At 41.6% G+C, this 16,667-nt stretch overlaps 1 protein-coding gene across 1 annotated transcript in view; it reads right to left on the reverse strand.

The window, feature by feature from the left end:
• ST8SIA4 (ST8 alpha-N-acetyl-neuraminide alpha-2,8-sialyltransferase 4) overlaps positions 1-14,378 on the reverse strand; it is an 86,709-nt gene extending 72,331 nt beyond the window's left edge. The window contains exons 1-2 of the mRNA XM_048851410.2: positions 13,907-14,378; positions 7,342-7,473 (exon numbers count right to left, since the gene is read on the reverse strand). Coding sequence (XP_048707367.1) covers positions 7,342-7,473; positions 13,907-14,019 — 245 coding nt within the window. The 5' untranslated portion in view covers positions 14,020-14,378. The remainder of the gene's footprint in view (positions 1-7,341; positions 7,474-13,906) is intronic.
• Between the last annotated feature and the right edge of the window lie 2,289 nt (positions 14,379-16,667).

A 16,667-nucleotide genomic window follows, 5' to 3' on the forward strand; every position in this document is an offset into this window, starting at 1 on the left:
CCTGGCTTGAACTGTGACTTGTACTTATTAATTTGAATATGGGTAACTCACAGCCTAAATTCACTAGTTAATTATTTTTAAATGCATGAAGGTCACTGACGATCCAGCTCCCATTAAAATTAATAGAAGTCTTTCATACACATGTATGGAATAATTTGAATAAGAGGTAATTCACAATTTACAGCTTTGTTTACAGGACAAGTTTACAAAATAGCTCTGTTGCTGACATGATCATTTGTTGGAGAGTTCGCTCTTAATATGAGCTTCTGATTTCAGTTTATATCAAAATAGTGGGCATAACTGTGGATTACTTTGTAGGCAATATATAATTATTAGCGATGACACTTATTTATAGCTTTCTGGGAGATATTAAAAGGAGTCCATAGAATAAACTGGCATTTTTCTCTGAATATGTAGTTTATCATTACAAAACTCAAAATGCAATATTTGTACTGTGCCACAGTGCCATAAACAATGGTAGCTTCTCCAATCTCTGCCTGAGAATTGTGTACACTGAAGAAGAGTTGGGTGGGTAGACTTTTTGAATTTAAAGGCTCTGGATTAATTTGTAGCTCACTGATGATTGTTCAAGAAAATGGACCAATCTCTCAACTTCAAATCTCCCAGCAAGATCCACAGAGACCACATCTCCCAGGAAGATTCACATCCCCAAGGTAGCTAGCACTGGAAGTTCTAGTTTCCAGAAAGGGTCAGGGTTTATGTTCCATTTGTCTCTAGCAGAAACAACTCATGAGGGAAACTTGCCAAAGAGCACCATAAATATCTAAGAAGCCAGACCAATCCCAGAAACACTGTAGCGTTAAAGGTGTTAGAACTACACTGAGAGGTCCTCCCCTGGCAAAGACAATAGCCTAATTCTTACCAAAGCTTTACCAGATACCATTCATTAAGCATACACCATCCGGAATGCAGAGGAAGTTCTTAATTTCAAAATTAGTTATTGAAGATTTAGTTAAAACGATGAGTTATCAATTAAATGGTGCTTTCCCTGAAAAGGTATTACCAACTCACCTTCTTTATCTGGCTGAATATAGATTTAGATAAGCATTTGGGGACCAAATTTTGCCCCCTCCCCCCCTCAAGTCTCACACCTCTCCCACTGACTCCTAATGAAGTCTATAGGAATTGCACATGTGTCTCTGAAAGCAGATTGTGGCTTTATGTTCATACAGATTTTTTAAAATGTTTATATTAAGAGGGAGAACCAAAAATATTATTGTTTCACAGGGAACAACTGGGCTTGCCTTCAGCTGTGCATCCAAACAGAAGGTAGTATACTATAATTCCAGTTATCTGAAAATACTATTTATCCAAATCCACACAGTGCCCCCCCCCCCCCCCCATGTAGTCCTAGGTTAGTTAATAACACTTCCATTTATCCAAATGCCCAATTATCTGAAAGTTTTGGATATTGCCCAGCAGAGCTGGCTCCAAGCATAAGCAGAAATAAGCAATTGCTTAGGGTCCTGAGCAGCTCAAGGGAGCCCTCTATTTGCTTTTTTAGTTTGTGTTGGGCGGGGGGCATTTCTGCTTTGGGCCCCCAATGGGCTAGAGTCACCTCTGTCCCCTGGGTCATCTGGATAAATGGGAGTGTATTTTGATTTTTAGTAATTTTGAATCAGTGAAAAAATGCATACTTTAATTTGATTAACCAATTTTTATTTTTCTGTATTTCTTTTCATGCTCTCACTATGCATAGTGATCACTAACAGACATAACTGACAGATAAGCAATTCTAACAGTTTTTACATACTGTACATTTTTGAGAATATATATTTAGTAATTGCAACGAGCCTTTTGCATGCTATAAAAAAAGGGAGATTCATGTTTAACTTCTCCAAGGAATTGTTGCTGATTACTTAAAGGCAAATGGTCACTATTAAGAATATCTGCACATGTTTTTAATTGCCCTTAAAGCATCTCTGTAAAGTAGTCTCTGATTTTTAAATATCAAATGGATCATTTTGACAGTTGGTAAACTAATTTCTCTAATTAGAATACAAAAATAGCAAACCTTACATGTCTTCTCACTTGAGCCCAACTTTGGGCTTTTTAATTCTGTTTTGGTCCTTGTATGTATTTTTGTCTAGAACAAACAAAACGTCTAAATATATAAAAGCAACTAGCAAGCCTCACACATTACTAACTGCTCCTTTAGAAAGATGCTACAGAATCATTCAGTACGTTTGGCATGTTGGCTTGCAGCAAAGCCTATGAAGCAAGCACAAGTATATCCAATCCAATCAATTTTTTTTTTAAACTGTGCCCATCAGTGTGTGAGGCATACCACAGAAGGCACATTAAAAAATAGGTCCCTACTCTGAGGAGCTTACACTCTAATTGATGGACTTCACAAACGAATGAAGACAAAAAAAGTGAGGGGATCATTTTAGTTGTGAGTATCGATGCAGGATCACATACAAAAAATAGCTACTGACTTTTCCTGTACTAAAGCCCTGGCTGGGCACTTTGCAGGCTTCCACTCTTCTTACTTAACAGGAATCTCCATTCATTGCTCCCTGACACAGCACACTAGACACTTGGGTAATTTTCTCCTTGCTTTCCCTCTGAGGATTCAACCCCCAACCGTTTACACATTATTGGAGTTTAAGGGAGGTGAAAGAAGGTCACACACCCTGAGTGGGACTCTGAAGACCTCGGAGGTTGTATCTCAGATGTGCTTGAGTCATCCCTGGACAATAAGCTCCTCATCAACTCTACTACATCCCCCATCCTGACAGCACAATCTCTACTTCGACACTACCACCCACACAACCTTATTGTCATCCAGTATAGCAAGGACTGAGGAAAAAATATGAGGAGGGTGTCAATTTCCATGAGCAGGTGGAGTCTCCTCCATATGACTGAGCCAGCAGATACTAAGGGAGCCAACTAGTCTCCTTCCTACAGGCACAGGAGCTGCTATCTGTTCTGAAATTAACTTGGCAGCAGGCAAAGGGTACCATCAATCTGAAAATCACGCTCTCACCAGAGCAGTCACAACTGGGAAGGCAGCAGATTTGCTGCAATCTCCAATTACTAACTAATTATGCCCCCCCTCCTCTCTAAACAGGCATGTTCTCAGGGGCTACCATATCAGCCTCTACTGATTCCCAGGTTAGAGACAGGTGCTAAGGCCCACAAGGGCCAGTTGATGGATGACAGGAGCTCAGATATAAACCTGCCCACAGAGTCTTGATCGTGGAACAGCTTAGCAGCTGCTCACCCTCCCACCTGTGTGAACATGACCATCTCAAGAATCTGATTAAATATACATAAATAAATAAAAAAAGTTAGGACTTCTGTAGATGGTGGAAAGCGGTCATTTACTTGTGCAAGTCAAAAATGGTAATGGAGAGTGCTCAAGAGATAGTACAAAATGAACCATAGACTTTCAGCTGCCTAGAGGTTAGATCCAGTCACACAATGAAACATGCTATCCGTGTAGAAAGCAAATCCCAGTCAGAAGTTTTTCACATTTTGAACTTTTTATTGTGGGTGTCAAGCTGATGTAATACACAGCAGTCGCTGCCATCTATTGTGTTTTATAAAATGCCTGTACACTATACATTAAGGGTTTCACAAATTATTTCTCCATTGCAAAGAACTGACAACTTTTTATACATTATTCAGTAGGTGATAGCTTTTTTTTATTGTGTGTTTCTCTCTGTGTTATTTGCTATGGCATACCTCATACCACAAGTACGAACATTTTATTCACACTAACAGTTGCAATAATAGGAGCATGAATCATCTTCATGATCCACATAGTGCATTTAACATACTTTGGAACGCTGAACAATTACTTTAGCAGTGAAAACACTCTAGGAGTTTGCTAGAGACATTCTGAAGTTAGTCCCTATGACTCCAACAGTATAAAAAATATTAAGGGATAGATCCTATTTATTGTTGTTCATGGGCTGGCAAGGTTGCACAGAGAGCCTGTTGTGGAAGCAGAAGAATAAGATTTCTTCTCAGCGTTTAGAGAGTATCAGAAAGGGGACCAGATATAGCAACTGACTGTTTCCAAAAGGCATGGTCAGCTCTGTAGAAGTTGTTCCCAACCTTCATCCACCATTGTTGACTAGCATGTACCCTGGCAGCAAGGATTCCTGGAAAGCAATTTCTCAGCATCTGTCAGCATCCCTGATCCTCCTTGCATTGAGGACTAGGGCAGGATGCGGGCCTAAGTCCTATTCAGCTAAAAGCTACTTGCATGACTTGATGCTCATGCTCATTACCACTATGGCTCAAAAAGCAAGGAGCCACTTAGTCTTCATACTGGCGTAGTGGAATATTTCCTACTTATACTAAGAGAAAGCATGTGCTCTTCTTCACGTGTTGCTGTGATGATACCATAGCCTACATCGTCATTTTAATAAACCATTATGTAATGTTTTACACTTATTCAAAAGAAGGACAGGTCTACACTACCGCAGTAAATTGATCTAAGCTACACTACTTCAGTTACGTGAATAACATAACTGAAGTCAATGTAGCTAGATCCACTTACCGCAGCGTCTACATCATGCAGTGTCAATGGGAGACACTCTCCCACCATCTTACCTTACTCTTCTTGGGGAGGTGAAGAACAGAAATCAATGGGAGAACACTCTCCCAACGATTTAGCACATTTTCACCAGACCAGCTAAATCAATGCTGCTGCTTCGATTGCAGCAATGCCGATTTAGCTCCATAGTGAAGATACGCCCAAAGTATTTTAAAAAGTTCTCTTAGTAACATTATTTTTGTTTCTGCTGTATCTGCATTGACTCACTGTTGTTTCTACAATAGTTTTCTTTACACTTTTCAGAAGATTTTTGGTAGTTTAAAGATAGCGTGTGTGATAGAGCTCTAGAAACAGGCTTTGCAGCATTTATCTGACACTCTCCTCAACATTTGTTCTCCTTGTCTTAATGTTATATTTTGCTTTCTTGAAACTGGGGAAAATTAAGTTTGTCAACTGTATGACATTCTGCGCTTCCTTCTGTAACCTGTAAACCAAATACTTACTACAATGCTGAAGGTCACACTTATGGTTTGCCCTGCATAACCAGATAGATTTGTTTTAAATGTTTACATTTTGGAAAGTGACTAAAAAGGTATTACTGGGTTTCATAATTACGTTCTCTCAATTACTTGCATAGCAAATACGCTCAGTTTGCAAGTCAAACAATGATTTTGCTAATTGCCAGCCCAACAACCTAGGATTTGAAAGTCAAGAAGTGTTCTTTTGAGCTCACTCACCATCCCCACTTCAAGTTGTTCTATCCATTACATCCATTTAAACCCGAAATAATCCCATTGATATAGGAATTACATTAATTTACACTAGGTGTAAATTAGAGCAAAATTTAGTTATTAATTAACTATGCATGAGCCATATAGGCTCCAGAGTACAAACAGAAGCAAAAAGTAACTTAAGAGTCTGATTTTGCCACCCTTATTCGTAAGCAGAACTTTACTCTGCCCATTACCACGCCCCCCCCTCCCCCCCCCCCAGATTTCAGTGGGGCCACTCATGCATTAAGGGTACAACTCAGCACTAGCAAAAATAGCAAAATTTGGACTAAATTAAGAAGTAGTTCACATGTGGAACTACTTCTGCTCTCAGTCACACCAACATAAAACTGCAGTAAGTAAAATCACTGGACTTACTCCAAATTTACACTGGTGTAACTTAAAGAAGAATGGGACCAAGTATTTGTTAAAGGTAGAAGGTCTCACTTTAGAGTTCATTTACTAATCACTGTAGCCTGTAGAGCTAGCTTTAGCATTTATTCTTTTTCAGTAGTAATGCAAGGAACCTACAGGCCTCTATCCTGTAAGACACTGGCTTCAGTAATTAGCATAAGGCTTGAGGCCTATGAACTTGGGTGCAGATAAATGGCCTAATGGGTCACTCCTTAGTTTTGGGGAACCCAGAATAGAGTACTTTTAAGGGGGAAGTTTGTCCATAACACCAGCCAACCACAGGCACAGAGCCAACACCAGCTTTTGATATTTTAGGATGGTCAGACATCTGCTGATGTCTGACCACAATAGTGTCATGGGCAATGAATTGAGATATATGATAGTAAGCTGAGATCATTCATATACTAACCTACAGGAGAAGGGCACGCCAACATTAGTAGAGTGAGGAAATACAAATAAGGAAGAGGAGAGAAACCCTAACTGAATATGTATTAGAGACAGTGGTGTCAGCGTAACATAAAAGTTGTATCCCAGCCTGTGTGCTTGGGAAGCGAGAGATGGAGTAGCCCTTGGGAGATGCCAAGATGATGGCCACTGGTGATGAGGAAGATGATGGTGATGAGCAAGATAATGGCAAACATTTCAGGTTGTTCTGAAAGGGATGGTGAGAGCATATGGATGTTCAGATGTACATTCAAGAGTCATAAGTATCCCACAGATTCCTTTTACCACAACTTTGCACATGCTAATTATCATTGAGCTATTAATATATTCTCTTTGCTTTAGCATTCAAGACATAAAAACGATGGGCCCAATACAGCAGGCCTCACTAAACCTTTATTTAGGCAAACTACTCTTGCATAAATAGGAGTTTTACCTGATTAAGGACTTCAGGATTTGCCCCTTAAAAAAGAAAATGGTTACATAGAAAGGGCACAGATGCCCCACTTTAAGGACTAGACTGAATTTTTGCTCAATGCCCCAAATATGGGCCTGTACATAGACTGCCCTGCTGCCCTAGCATGGAGGCACGCAACTTTCCACAGTCCTTCGCTGGGTATAGCATATTCCACCACACCTACTGGCTCAATTCTGCCAGCGAAGGCTTCACACATTCCCTACCCTTTCTGATCCCTGCTTTCTTGACAGGGAGAGGAAGTACTATACCCACAGCGCTCTGGTCTCCCTTCGTTTAGCCCCCAGGCTTGGGCCCAAGGTCCAGGAAGCCCTGCTCTAACCACCTAGAGTGAGAGGTTGTGGCTTCCTCTTACTGCGCGGTACGACCACCCTAGTGTCAGGCACATTATGGCCTCAAGTAACTTAACGGAAAAAAGGAAACTGCATGACATGTCAATACTACTACAATTTTACTACCTCACAAAGATCAATCACAGTTATTTCAAGCTCACATCTTATTCATTCTTATACATTGAGGATGGAAGTATTACTTCTTTTCAGGGTTTCAGGTCATTCACCGTGCAACATTAAATAGAACTAGCACAGTATTTTGTTAAGCAACAGCCACCTTTAAACTGTAAATCAGGAGTTCTAGATACGTTTGCTAGACGGAGAGAATTATAGGCTATAGTAATATGAAATTAACTGTGTGTTATTCAAGGCACTCACCTTATCTCCAGTACCAAAGAAGAATTGATTTTCCAGCCTTCTACAGAATGTTGAAAGATTGAAGAGCCACTCTTTTGAATTATTTTATCAGAGCTATTGAGCATTGATCTACTCAAACTCAACTCACCATCTCTGAAATGTAATATGGAAAAGACACCATTAAGGTAAGGTTGGGGCTGCCAGGATGATTTTTCTACACATCACAAATACGAGTGGAGTTTTATTTATATGCATTAGGAAAAGCAGCAAGAATTTCTCCCCATCCTCACACATTTTACATGTTCAAAAAAATAAATTCCACCTAACAAAATGGTATTTTAGATACAAGGAAATACTTAATCTGAAAAATATAAGCGCTCTTTAATTGCAGTGTATTTAAGTTATTTTAAATCATATACCTTAAATACAGGGGAAACAATGTATGTACTATGAGCTTTTTATTGTGAATATGGTCCCAAACTGACCAGATGTGGGCCAGAACCTGTAATTGATGCACTAAGTATTAGCTTTCCGCCCCTCTCCCCAACACAGTTTCTCAGTTATCATGCATGTGCTGGGAACCATCGATTCTTTTTGTCTCCCAATGATACTACAAGTCCCCCATATGTGGAGTTTTTTTCAACCTACTGGGGCATATTCTTCCTTGGTCTGCTCATGGAATTTCCATACAAGTTCATGCTTGAAACAAAAGGGAGAATATGCCCAGAGTAATTTAAGCTTGATTTTTAGGAACTTTTGCACACACATGCGCTTCACACAGCCAAACAGCATCAAAGAATGATCTTATCATAGTTACATACGAAGCAGAGTTAGACCTGGACATTTTTTAGGTGGAAAAACCTTGTGCACTAGAGGAAGTGGTGACTGATGATCATGAACATGTATGGAGGTACTGTAATTAAAATCAGACAATAATAATTGCAATTATTGAATTGAATTGGGGTGTCCTGGTCTGTGGCATGCTTGAGGGCCAAAGAATGACACAAATTTAATAGGACACCTAAAAAAGTTACAAATAAAAATATCAAGAGTAACATTAAACCAAATTCTTCTCTTGTAGGTAATCCCACTGACTCCAGCACAGAGATACACGAGACAAAGTTTGGCTCCCTAAATTCAAATATGAGGTTCTTTAATCCAGAGTTTCTCAATCTGTGGGTCATATTCAAAAATTGGGTCACGAGAATTTATCAAAAGGTTGTGTCAAGGCCTGGTGGGGGAAAATTTGGTCCTAGTGCATGGGATCGCAGTGCCACTCACGGTTGGCCCAGCCACTCTTCCATCATGACGACAAGGGACCAACTCAGCCAAATCTGATTGGCACGACAACCCCATGTGCCCGTTCACAATCCCACTCTCAGAATGCCCCCCACCCCTCCAATCAGGAAGGCTGAGCCAAACATGAGCGACACTGAAACTCTAGAGGTCCCAACACCCAGAGCAGGAAGCAAAACAAAGCCGGTCCCACAGGACAGGCTCAGCCGCTATGGTACACATGGCGTACATATGTAGTACTTATTACATTAATGTGTCTATTTATATTGTGAGTAAGAAATACTTAGTAAACCAGCTATTTGCTGGGTCATGACAGTACATCAAGATTTACAAATGGATCTTGATCCCCAAATGGTTGAGAATCACCGCTTTAATCCTTATTGGATAATATTTTAGAGTTGGAGTGCCTTTCATCCAATAGCATTTCAAACTACTTTATCAACTACCTACAGGAGTCTCTCTGCCTACTAATGAAATGCATCCACCTCTGAAATAAGACATAAATAATAAAATTAATACTTGGCTCCAGTATAGAGCTTTTCATCAATAGATCTCAAAGCAGGTAAATGGAACATGCCAGCTGACAGACAGTAAGCTCTTGGGGGCTCTGTCTTTGTTCTGTGTTTATACAGTGCTTAGAACAAATGGGTCCTGGTTGAGGATAGGGGCTCCTAGGCACTACAAAAAAATATTATTTTGCAACACACAAACAGTACAAAACAGATTAGTCTATGGTGATGAATCCAATCGAATTTAAACGGCAGGGGGATTTTAGTTAGGTTGGATGTAATTACCTAAACTAAAATTTGGGTAGCACTTCAAACAAGCATGGTCATTAAATAGCCCATAAGTGGCCAAACATGGTTTCACAACTCATCAAAAAGAGAACACTACTAGCAACCCAGTGCCCCATTGCTATCAAGCTGAGGCACTGATGTAGTACTAATTCAGAGGTAAGGTGCCACCAACTGAAATCCAACTAAGTAATTTTCACCTTTATGCAAGTTATTCTATTTTAACTTGAAGTGGGTAGGAGGATGTTGCAAAAGTCCACGTGCAATAATCCTATTAGCGTCAATGAAAGTTATCTGCATATGTTCTTTGGGAAAGATCTCAATCAGAATTCATTTAACCATTCTCATGCAACTCCACAAGCACTAAAATTTCTTTACAACTGCAGTGAACATATTTACTGCATATATTTGCCTTGCAACACGACACAGTACATGCATCTAAAGGAAAATTAACAAAATAAATCAAAGAAAGTATACTGTATAACAATACATTGGAGAGGATTCTGGTTTATACTGAACCAAGAGTAATCCATTAAGTACTTTCACACAGTGGCATACATAACAGAATTAGCAATTAAGTTACTTGTACCTAAAAAGTACTCTACTATTTGAAATGTGATTGATTTAGTCTTCAAGATGTACTCTACAGCTACAACAAACTGCAAATATGATGCAATAGAACAACTTTAAAAACCAAGTTTTCAGGAGCTTAAAGTCCCAAATGTTCTGCATTAATGCTCTACTACTCCAAATGAAGTAGAATTTTGCTTATTTATAAAAGTGCTCTCCTTATCCCTTCTTTACCCCGATATATCAGTAAATACACCGAAGAAAAAGCTCCATTTACGTAAAACTAAGCATGTGTCAAACACCCAGAAATTTTTCTTTGCGTAAATAGTCTGGCAAGTGTAACAACAAATTTGGGCTACATTCTACCCTCCAGATTTGTGTGGAACTACAATTGATGTTAGTGTGAAATCCACCTAAAGACAAAGGGCAATTTAGGCCTGAAAGCATCAACTTTGATGCTGACTCTCCTGACCTTGGAGATATATTAAACTCTCTGGTCATATACAAATTTATCAATTAATCAAACAAACAATCTTGGGTAAAATACTGATTGTTTGGTTCATTGATATTAATGGATAATCATATTGTATATGGTCCAATATGACTCCGGAAAGAAATCTTTCCCAATCCCTCTTTTCTGACCTTCAAACAAACCCCCAACTTCACCAAAATCATCAGAAGCTAGCTTCCCTCAAACCAGGACACACCAATTCAAAGCAGCACCAGACCCTACCAGAACAGATGCAAAGCCGGAACACAGATCTCCATTGCTATGATGATCAACACCGCAACAACACACCTTTCCAGTTCCATAGGTCCTACATATGCCTATCATAAGATGTTGGTATACCTCATGCAGAGCATCATATGCCACAACAACTATGTGGGTGAAAACAGACAATCCCTTCACTCTCAAATGAACTCAAAGAAAAATGATAAAAGACAAAAAGACACCATATCATCCATGGGCAAATGCTTTTCATAAAATGATCACTCCATATCGGACCTCTCAGTTCTTGACCCTCAAAGGAAACCTACACACCATCTTCAAAGAGACGAACCTAGAATCTTAAATTCATAACTTTGCTAGACACTAAAAATCACGGACTCGGAGACGTCGGTTTTATGTCTTATAACAACAGTTAGGGACTACTTTCTAAATTATTTTAAATATTTTTATGTATTATATGTGCCCCAAAAACACATTTATTAGGATATGTTTTATAAATATAAACACGTATTTATTAGGAGACATTTATCTTTAATAAGCTAGTGAGGAAGAAGCCTAACTAGTTTTAAATGTCTTTTTGGGCACACAACTAAAACATTTAACTTTATATATACACATACACACATCAAGAGAAGTCTGAAGAGAAAGGTTTCAGAGTAGCAGCCGTGTTAGTCTGTATCCTCAAAAAGAACAGGAGTATTTGTGGCACCTTAGAGGCTAACAAATTTATTTAATATATACATTTGTTAATCTCTAAGGTGCCACAAGTATTCCTGTTCTTTTTGAAGAGAAAGGAACTGCAAGTGGCCCAAATGGAGTGTGGAGGAATTGTGGATGCCCCTGATCCTGTGTAAATGGGAAAAGGAGTGAAGTGTGTATCTATAATACCTATATTTGTAAAGAAACTATACTAAACCTGAGATTTTAATGTACCAAATTGCAGCAAGACAGAAAAAGTTACACCCAGTTATGTGTCCCTTTATAAAGGTGATACAAACAATACATTATTAACCATACAAAATACAAAGGGGCTCCCACGCTTAACTCTATGCTAGGGGGAGAGGGAAAAAAAAAAAAAAGCAGGGCAAGGAAGGAACAAGCTCGCTGCAGCCTGGCAGGCGCGGAACAATCTGCCTGGCACCCTAGCTCTGTAATTAGTGGCGTTAATGAAGGAGGAGGAGCCCTGCTATCTGAACTGTGGGTGCTCCTTTCGCAACCTGTCTTCGCTAACAAAGGCTCCGGCTCGGCTCTGCGGTTGAAAGAGATGGTCAGCGCTTTTCCTGTCGACAAACGCTCGCAATGCAAATTTTCAGACGCACTACGTACGAGGCAACCACAAAGCCTGCCCGGAGCTGCTGCTGCAGCTGCTCCAGCCCGCCGGCAGCAACCTTTCTACCAGCTGAGCACAGCTGCTTGTCATGGTCACAGCAACCAGGCATAGGGGGAGCAGGCGAGGCGCTCCAGCGGTGCGGGGTCCGCCCCTCCTTCCAGCAGCACAGCTGCTTGTCAGGAAGCCTGGTCGTGGTCGGGATGAAGGGGGAAGCGATGCACCGGCTTCCTTCCAGCATAGCTACCGGTCAAGGAACTTGGAAACGGGATGCGAGAGATGAGGGTGGAGAAGGGTCGATGCACTCGCCTCCCTCTAGCATAGAAAGGAGCTTGGGGGGAACGATGCACTCGCCTCCTTCACACTAGCACAGCTGTGCCCGCCAGCGGCTGGACCAAACCGCTCCGAGGCATTGGCAGGCTGGCAGCAAGCAGAAGGACGCACACCAGCCACCGGCTGGCTCTCCCTGCACACACCCTCCTTCCCAGCCACGCCAGCCGCACATGGGTAACGGAACCATATTGTATGCATGAACAGAAAGGCACATACGGAGAGGTCCATGCTCTCTCTAGGTAATACCTCCACAGCCCCGCCGCGTTCACACATGGCACCTTCGTAGGGGGCACGTGTACGGGGCAGAGGTTTGCCATGAGCCCTTTAAGGAGTTCTCATTCCTGTAAATGATTCACTGGGGATCTCCGATTCTTCCTCTCCCTCTCCCCCCCACTCCCAATGAACCCTCACAATAAGTGACGCTGCTTTTATATTGCATTTATATTGCGCCTCCAACCCCAGTGAGCTCTGGGCTTGTGCAAACATTAATGAATAAACCCCCCCACTGTGAACGCTTCCAAAAAAAATCGAGTTTTACGCTTCTGGTGACAAATAAAAAATAATAAAATTCCGCTGCATTATCGCATTTCTTTAAAAAGAAAATCATGGAAGAATAAAAATTCTACAATCATCTCTGGTGGACGGAAACAAAGACTTGGCTAAGAAACCAGCTTCTTCACGTTAGTTTCAAGTTTAAAAAAAAAACTGGAGTGACCAAAGAGAAAAAAATAAACCCAAGAGGAAGACAGCAAGCAGCTTTTAGTTTTTTGTCTTAATCACGGATCGGGAGAAGAAAGAAACAGGCGGTGGTCTGCCCAAGAGGAGGTTTGCAAGAGGAAGCGTCTGAAGAGTGAAGGGGATTTTCTCATCTATTCTCAGATCCCCGAGAAACAGCGTACACGCAATGCCACCATCACCAAAGTTATGGCAATCTGCTGTACAAACTTCAAAAGCAACAAAAGCAGAAAGAGACAACTCCTTGTTATTACTCAAACCACAAAACGAAAAATAACTTGATTTTATTATTATGGTCAGTGCAACCACCAGAAAGGTGTCCCCAAGACCTCAGTCAAAAGCCTTTTCCATCTAACCTTCTTAGAAAATGTGTTCTTGCCTAGATCACAAATAAACAACAAATCTAACGTGCCACCCGTTTCAAAACTACACGACACTGATCAACCCTTTCCTGTTTAAAAGTAACTGGTTTCCTTCTGCCCCTTTCCGCAGCAAAAAAGGCAACCATTTGTGAGGCGTGGGGGTATTCAGCAAACCTCAGATCACACTTTACTTTTTCTCCTTAAATCTCAAATCAAAGACAAACTCTTTATTGCGAGACAATTCTGCCATAATGGTTGCTTTTGTCCATGAAAGCAATCCCCAAGCTGAGAAACGCAAAGTTGAAATAGATGCTAGACTATAAACCTAAGGAAATGGGGAGTGGAGGGGTGGACAGAGAAAGAAAGAGCCTGAGTCATTTAAATTTCACACGCTGCTTTGCCTTTGTCAAATCCTTACAAGTCAAGGCTTTGCATTTACCCCGTGAGTTGCGTTTCCTGGTGCTCCTCAGTTCGTGCTATTTCTTTTGTCTTATAAAAGATCAGGAGGATACTTATCGTGCAGATAGTCCACCTCTTCCTGACGGAACGCATGTCTTCTCCCTCAGCCACCCCCCGTCTCTTTGTTTGGCAGGGGCGTGCAACAAACAAACAAACAAACACAAAAGACAAAGACTCTACGCCAATTTGCCAAAAAAATAAATTAAAAAGAAGGAGCAGGCAGAGATGCGGCTGTTACGGGCAGAAATCACAGGCGGCGGCGAGGGCGGCTGCTGCTCCTCGGCTGGGGGAGTAAGTCCTTCGCCTCTCCCCTGGCGCCGCCCGGAGCCCGTGTGCGCACCGACGCGCCGCCGCTCTCTCTGGCTCGGCAGCGACTCTCACGTTTCTTCCCCGTGTACAGAGCAGGCGGCGGCAGCAGCGGCCTCCGCCAGGCTCCGCCGCGTCGCTAGCCCCGCCCTTTCCCTGGCGGGGAAATGATGAGCGCAGCCCGGCCAATAAGTGGCACGCGGGGCGGGGACTGCTGCCTCCCCAACTTTAAAAGCCTTTCCCGGCGCCCCGAGCGTCTTTGATGCTGCTGCACGCGCTAGAGCTGGGGAGGGCGCCGTGGCATCTCACCGCGCTGAAGGGAGCGCCCCGCAGAAAAGTCCTTAAGGATCCCCTTCCCGCCTCTTTGACTACAGCTGGAGGCATGAGCCGTCAACCCCAAGGGGACAGCTGCGTATTCTGCATGCACCGCTAGGGTCAGTGCGCTACTCGCAAATCCCGTTAGCGCTTGGCACTGACCCCTGGCATGAATTCAGTCATCCACTCTGCAGTTGGTTAGCAATTTCTTTGATGCAGGTATCAGAGTAGCAGCCATGTTAGTCTGTGTTCGCAAAAAGAAAAGGAGTAACTAGTGGCACCTTAGAGACAAATAAATTGGTTAGTCTCCAAGGTGCCACTAGTACTCCTTTTCTTTTTTTGATGCGGGTAAAAGGTGTTTATTACAGCTGGCACAAGGGTGTAAAACAATTTATTTTGTAATACTTATTTTTTCAAATACACCCTGACCCAATGTCCCCAACCAGGCCCTTGATGGTATGACTTGATTTTCTTGTTTTTAAGGGGAAGGAGAGGGAATTTTCAGTAAAATCACTTCAAGCACCCTGCAGCAATGAGATAGTAGGAAAATACATTCCCTTTTAAGGAGGGGGGAAGAGTAGGAGAGATTTTTTTTTAAAGGAGGGGCAGTGATAGCATGAATTGCCCCCACGTTTGTACCTTTGTTATACCAATAAAGTAAAAACCAGCAGGATCTTATTAAAGGGAAAAAGGCAAAATACCACATTTATTGTGAATACAGAGAGAATCATAGTAAGCAGTTAGTTATAGCTATAACATTCCATTCAATTTCATATTTATTCACATATTCATTCATACACACAGGTTCTGCAAGGTTGTTATAGTTACCAGCCTTAGAGTTGCTCATGCCAAGCCACTGGCCAGGTGGCCTGGACATGAGGAGGGAGCAGGGCCTTGTCAGATGCTCATCTGATGCTCCTGGAAGTTGGTTTGCAGAATCAGACCCCCAAAATTCTCACTTTCTAGAGTCCATTTTTATAGGAATTTCTTCCTATGCCAGTCTATGGGAATTGCTTCATCATGCTGTTGCTGAATCAATCAGCAGATGGCACATTCCTGATGGCTCCATGCTGCCAGATGTTATCTTGTTCTTTGGTTCTCCCATTCTTGAGGCTGTTGGGTGGATTCCAGTCTGCCCTCTGGGGGTCCTCTGGTTATTTCCACTTGACGCCTTCTTCAGCCAATGGACACTGGATTCTTAGGCTGGCACCTCCCTGATCATTCAGTTATTATCCACACCAAGCATCCATCCACATAAATCCTCTATCTCTCTTTTAATCACAATTGTTAACAAAGTGAGATGATACAACAAAAGGGTGGAGAATCTCTGGGTGCTGTTTCTGTGTTAAAGAGTATTGCTTTGAGTCTCTCTCTGTGTGAGTAGCTGTTACAAAGAATTGCTTTGAGAACAGACTCTGTCTTAGAATGTACTAACACAATTAGCAGCTTGCAAGTTTCACACAGAGAGGGAGAGAAAGTGCCAAAAGACCTCTTAATTAGTAATACCCTGGAATTTAAACTATTGGGAATCAAACTCATTTGTGATTTTAATACAGAACTTCTTTAATATGATCCAACACCTTGGCAGGCTAGAGTTGGTTTAAGAGGAAACAACATTAACTGACCATGTTTATGCCCTAATCGTGCAAAGATTTATGCATGTGTGTAGTCCCATCAAAGTCAGGAGGACTACTGGCATGCATAAAGTTAAGTATGTGCATAAGCCACTGCAGGACTAGAGGCTTACTGGACAGCAGCTGCTAAGATTTTAGGAGGCTATAGTTAAATCCTAGCCCACTCTGCTCAATTTTATTGTATATACTTATTATCTGGGTTGGCACTCAACAGGCTGTTACTATCAGACTGCTGCAGGAACAATTGGTATTAAATGGATAGTGGCCCTTTAATACCCAGTAAAGCTGGGGTAGAGGGAGACCAAACAAAAAGACATGGGCAGTAGAAAATTGTAAAACTTGACCATCAAAAGTGAGTCAAAACCTGGCTCACTTGGGGCTGTATTTACTCTCCTATGGCCCTGCTATGCTCTCTCTCAATAGAATTGACATATCAACTGCATGGGGAAAAGGAGTACTTGTGGCACCTTAGAGACTAACCAATTT

Source organism: Caretta caretta, chromosome 5 (assembly GCF_965140235.1).
Source record: "Caretta caretta isolate rCarCar2 chromosome 5, rCarCar1.hap1, whole genome shotgun sequence".
In the NCBI taxonomy this organism is placed as follows: domain Eukaryota; kingdom Metazoa; phylum Chordata; order Testudines; family Cheloniidae; genus Caretta; species Caretta caretta.